This window comes from Sorex araneus, chromosome 3 (assembly GCF_027595985.1).
Source record: "Sorex araneus isolate mSorAra2 chromosome 3, mSorAra2.pri, whole genome shotgun sequence".
NCBI classification, from domain to species: Eukaryota; Metazoa; Chordata; class Mammalia; order Eulipotyphla; family Soricidae; genus Sorex; species Sorex araneus.
Window position 1 is genome coordinate 123,021,135 of NC_073304.1, and position 4,950 is coordinate 123,026,084.

The window sequence follows — 4,950 nt, forward strand, 5'->3', positions numbered from 1 at the left end:
TTTATCCTTCCATCTCCAAGAGGGGATGAATGCTGGATGTACACAGAATGTATGACACTGGGAAAGGTGAGAACTAAATCTAAACAGAACAGCAGGAACCCAGCCCTTGATACTTCCCTGTCCCACACTGCTCCTGACAGCAGGGGCCCCTGGGGAGACCCACGCCTTCACACAGAAGATGCCACTCTGTTCTTCCATGCCTTTATTGGTGACAGCAGTGGACAAGAACACCAGGCAGGGCAGACACCGCAGCTCAGCACTTGGGGTGTCAAGCAGGGTCAGTGGGGCCATCAGCACGTCGAGCCCCAGCTCGACCCTATCTACACAGGTCACGTTCCAGAACGGGCAGAAGGCCGTTTGTCCAGTTTGTATGAGTGGGGCAGTCTGTCTGAATTTCTGAGCCGTTGTCTGCAGGGTGCCCCTGTCCTTGGCACATGGTAGGGGCCGTTAGGTACACAGCGTGGCATCCCCCGGTGAACCGCCGGGCCCCGGTGCTGGCCATGGGGGAGAGAGCTGGAGACCAGAGCTGGAAGGGGGCCAGGCACATAATTCGCTCCAGGGCCACATCCTATAAGAAAACCGGTCATTGTTGGCGCAAGCTCTGGCCAGGGTGAGCCCACTCTGCTCCTCAGGGCAGTGCTGGCCCTCTCCAGGCTCTTCTGGCTCCGGTTTGCACTAGCAGATCCCCAACTTCCCAAGCGGGGAAACGGTATCAGGTCCACAGTCTTGCTCTTCCAGACTCAGCCTGACAAGACCCCAGCCTGGTGGCCCCAGGGGCTTCCCAGCTCCTCCCAGCCCAGCCGCAAACCGCACTGGAAGCCAGGCTGGGAGAGGCACGAGAGGAGACCGTGGAGGCACCTACCTAGCTGGGGTGGTGCCGAGAAGCCCTCCGTTGCTTTAAAACTGAAGAGTTTCTGAGGCGGGTAGGGCTGGCCTGGGTGAAAGGCATCCTGGGGCTGAGGCGGGAACAGGGGAGCCGGCGAGGGCTGAAGCAGTGGATAGGGATAAGGAATGGGGAGGGGAACGGGCGTGGACGGTGGTGCAGGCAGGGCCAGCTGCTTCCCGAACTCTGAGGACTGCCCGTGGCTCTCGTGGAACTGATGATCCGCCTCCGACCAGTTCTCACTCCACGGGTCTAGAAATGGGATGATTGTCTTAGATATGCCGGGGAACCCGATGTGAAGCTGAACTTGGGGTGCTCTACACCTCTACTCCCCCCCTCTGAGAACAGGACCCCCAGTGGAAGCACCTCTGCTCGCCACACCGTTCCCCCCACACCCTCTCCTCTCAGCTCAAGCCCAAGAACTGTTTTTTTCTCTGACCTTCCCACATGTGAATCTGCCCTTATTCTGACCTCAAGCACACACACCCCCAACACACATAGTCCGATCCCTTTGTGTGCCCAGCTCCCATTCCCTCTTCTTTCTCCTCTCCCCAGCTCCTCGCCACAGACTCAAAAAATGAGCATAATCAGCCTCTTAAATACCAAAGGTCCCGCCTCTCCCTCTTCCCAGTGGTCCTTCTCCTTTGAAACGTCCCTGAAGAATAGTTAGCTGTTCTCCACTCCCTCACCAATTGCAGGGCTTGGAGAACCACACAAGGTGCCAGGAATCAAACCCAGGCTGGCTGTGTGAAAGCCAAGCTACCTGCTGCACTCTGGCCTCGCATCTCTGACGGCCCTGACGGGGTTTCCAACAGCGTGCCCACATGCAGCCATCTGACCTGACTCCTGCCACTGATTCCATATATACAATCCTGGGGGCACTATCTACAGGAGAACTGTTGGGGGGGGGGGGGACTGAGCTAAGTTGTTAAGAGCTCAAGGCAGGAACCCTGCCTTTTGAGGACAGGATCTACGGGAGCAGATGACGCCACAATGAGCCACAATGCCCGCTTTGAGAGCAGCAGGGACGGGGAAGCAGCAGCACGACACTGGCTGCAAGGCCTCTTCTCCCTTCCGCTCGCCGATCCCCAGTTTCTCCAGTGCTGCAGCACCCCCTCTCCTTGCCTTTCTACAGGACTGGGCATCCTGTCGTACCTTCTACGCTTGATGCTTGTAGATCATTCTTAGATACACAAGTGACTGTAAGGCTACAAGTGTTTCTCGAAAGTAGGCGATACCAGCCTCCAGGGGCAAAGGAACCACGGGGGGGTGGGGGGTGGGCGATAGCAACCTTGGGACAATTTGGGGGTACTCTGTTTGCCTGAAAAGGGAGTTTTCCGGGGGTGCTATGGGCCAGCCAAGTTTGGGAACCTCTGTACAGAACCAAAACCTGTCCCAGGATGTCGTACCACGATCTCACTCTCCCAGGCTGCGGAAGGAGCACCCAGGGACCACGAGAGCTCCTCAAGGGGTGTCGGCCCCCAAGGACCTCAGTCCCACTGGGTTTCTCAGTCCTGAATCCGGCCTCCCTGCCATTGCCCCTGGGCTCAGGCTCACCAGAGGGGTAGTCATGCTTGGGCAGCTCCACGCCCCAGGCGTCGGCCACGTGAGCCAGAAGCAAGTGGGAGAGGTGGCGGTGGGCGTGCTGGTCCCAGTGGACACCGTCCCGGTGCCGGTGCCGGACTGCGTGCCGGAAATGGAAGTGGAGGTCCAGGACATCGAAGCAGTGGTCGCCTGCCAGTGTGGCACTGTAGAAGTTCCCTTCCACCACATCCCGCCGCAGAGAGCCCGCCAGGGGCTGCAGCTAATGGAAAGCAAGTAAATAAAAGCAGCAGCTAAGGGCCACGGGACGAAACAAGAGTCCTCCACTCCACAAGGCTGTCCCTGGCCCCATTTTCAGGGGCCCTGCTCTCACTTGCCTCGGGCAGGAGGAAGCCCCCAGTGACGCGCTCCCCCAGGGGCATGGCCATGTTCCAAACCAGCAGGCAGGAGTCCGGCAACACCTCGTCCATGCGCACGAATACCCGCTCCAGATTCTTACGGTAGCTGTCCATGGAGCAGCGGCCATATCTGCGAGGCACCAGGGAGCATGGGCACGGGGGCCGGGCTGCCCGCCCCCCCCCAACCCAGCACCCCCAAGCCCTTGCTCCAACCTGGACAGATCCCAGAGACAGGAATTGATGATAACCAGGTCCGGGGTGGGCCCGTAGGCCAGCTCCTCTAGAACACCCTCGAGGTACTCAGAGTAAACGCGGGTGAGGAAGTAGAAGCGCACAAGGTGGTGGCCCGAGCCGGAGCAGAACTGGCGGACCTCCCGGTACTGTGTCCCGTTGTGCAGCTCGCCCAGCTGGCCCCCCGCCACCAGCTGGTCCTGTTCAAAGCTCAGCTCCCCCTGCCCGCCCCCGGCCCACCCAGCTTGTCAGATCCACGCCAGGGAGAGGGGGCCCTGCCAGGCCAGGGACTGTGCCCGCCCACCACGGGCACAGCCAGGCTCCCCTCACCTTGGCTTTCAACTGGGCTGCTGTGAGTAGTGAATCTTTCTGGAGCAGGAGCACCAGGTCCTTGTACACAGCCCGCTGGACTGCAGGGAGACAGAGATCCCGAGGGGAATGCGGGCCTCACCCCACCCCGGCTCCGTCCGAGTGCTGAAGGGTCCATCCGCCCGAAGCTGCCGTTACCCAACATGGCAGCGGCTTTAGAGGCAGGAGAAAACGTGAAGGGCTCCGAGCACTGCCTTGGTCCCCGCTAGCTGGGAGGGGGCGGGGCGAGGGGCGAAGGAGGGGGCGCTGTTCCCTCGTCCCCCTTCCCCAACACATTTGTAGCCCCAGTTCACTCGATCAAAGTCGGTGGGTGAAGTCGCTCGAAAGGCAGAAACGCAACTAGGGGGCACGGTTCGGCAGGGAGAAATGCCCGACGAGGAGGGGCTAGGCAGACGGCCAGGCTACACTCGCGGGGCCGCTGGCCCGAGGTCCGTGCGGGGCGGGGGACCGGCAGGAGGAAGCCGGCTGGACTGGCCCAAGCCGGGGAGGGGCTGGGGCGCGGGGGGAGAGGGGCGCGGAGGCCGTCTGAGATGGAGACCACACGTCGAGACACGAGACCACGACCACGACACGGAGGGCCGGGCGGCGTGGACCTAGAGGGGCACTCACTTGAGTCCCCCAAGATGACCACGAACTTGTTGTGTAGCAGCTGCTGGACTTCGGAGGCCTGGAAGCGGACCATGGCGCTTCGCAGCGGGCGGCGACCCGGCTTGTTCTCCAGGCAGAAGACCATACCGCCGCCGCCAACGCCGCCAACGTGGGGCTGCAGGGAGACGCGGCTCAGGCGGGGGAGGGCGGGGACTCGGGGCGCTCGGCCCCGGGACCCGCCCCGGGATGAATGACAGGCGCGCCAGCGCCGCCCGGGCTGCCGGGGGCGGCGGCGCGGCGGGCGGCCGGGGCTCCTCGGCGACGCCAGCTCTGGCACCTCGGACACGGCTGGCGGCCGGGGGGAGGGGGGAGACACGCGGGGCTCCCGGTCCGCAGGCCTCTCGGGCACCGAGGCGCTTCCCGCGCGGCGCGCCCAGCACCCCGCCACGTGCCCGCCGTCGCCGTCGCCCTGGCCGCGCGCATGCGCGCGCGCCGGCTCGCGCCAATTACCGAGTCCCGGGGCTCCGCGCGCTTCACACTCGAGCCGGGCCGGCCTGCGCGCCCCGCGCCTCGTCCGCGGCGAGCTCGGGGCCTCGCGGCATGGCCCGGCGGCGCGGCCGGTAGTGCACAGCCCCCGCCCCGCAGAGCCCGCGCGTCCCGCTGAGCCGACGGTGCGCAGCCCGGCGCCCGGCGCTCTCCATGCGCGCGTCGCGGCGGCCCCGACGGCGCCTCGGGCCTCGGTGCCCGGGGCGGCGACGCTCACGGCGCCCACTTCCGGTCACCCATGTCCCGCCCCGCGCGACCCCCCGGGCCGGAGGGGACAGGAAGGCGGCGGGGATGGCCGCGCTGGGAGGCGGGCGCCAGGACCGGGCCCACCCGGGCGGGCACTGAGCCCGGGCGGGGGTGCGGCCGCGGCGAGCGTCGCTGCCCTCAGTGGTG

At 64.5% G+C, this 4,950-nt stretch overlaps 1 protein-coding gene across 1 annotated transcript; it reads right to left on the bottom strand.

The window, feature by feature from the left end:
• Nucleotides 1-187: 187 nt before the first annotated feature.
• Nucleotides 188-4,656, bottom strand: PCED1A (PC-esterase domain containing 1A). The gene is made up of 8 exons (XM_004610961.2): nt 4,522-4,656; nt 4,033-4,186; nt 3,385-3,464; nt 3,037-3,275; nt 2,803-2,953; nt 2,441-2,687; nt 863-1,135; nt 188-568 (listed from the first exon to the last, which is right to left on the bottom strand). Exons 2-8 carry the CDS (start codon nt 4,154-4,156, stop codon nt 330-332), a joined length of 1,353 nt encoding a protein of 450 aa, XP_004611018.1. The 5' UTR covers nt 4,157-4,186; nt 4,522-4,656; the 3' UTR covers nt 188-329.
• Nucleotides 4,657-4,950: the final 294 nt, after the last annotated feature.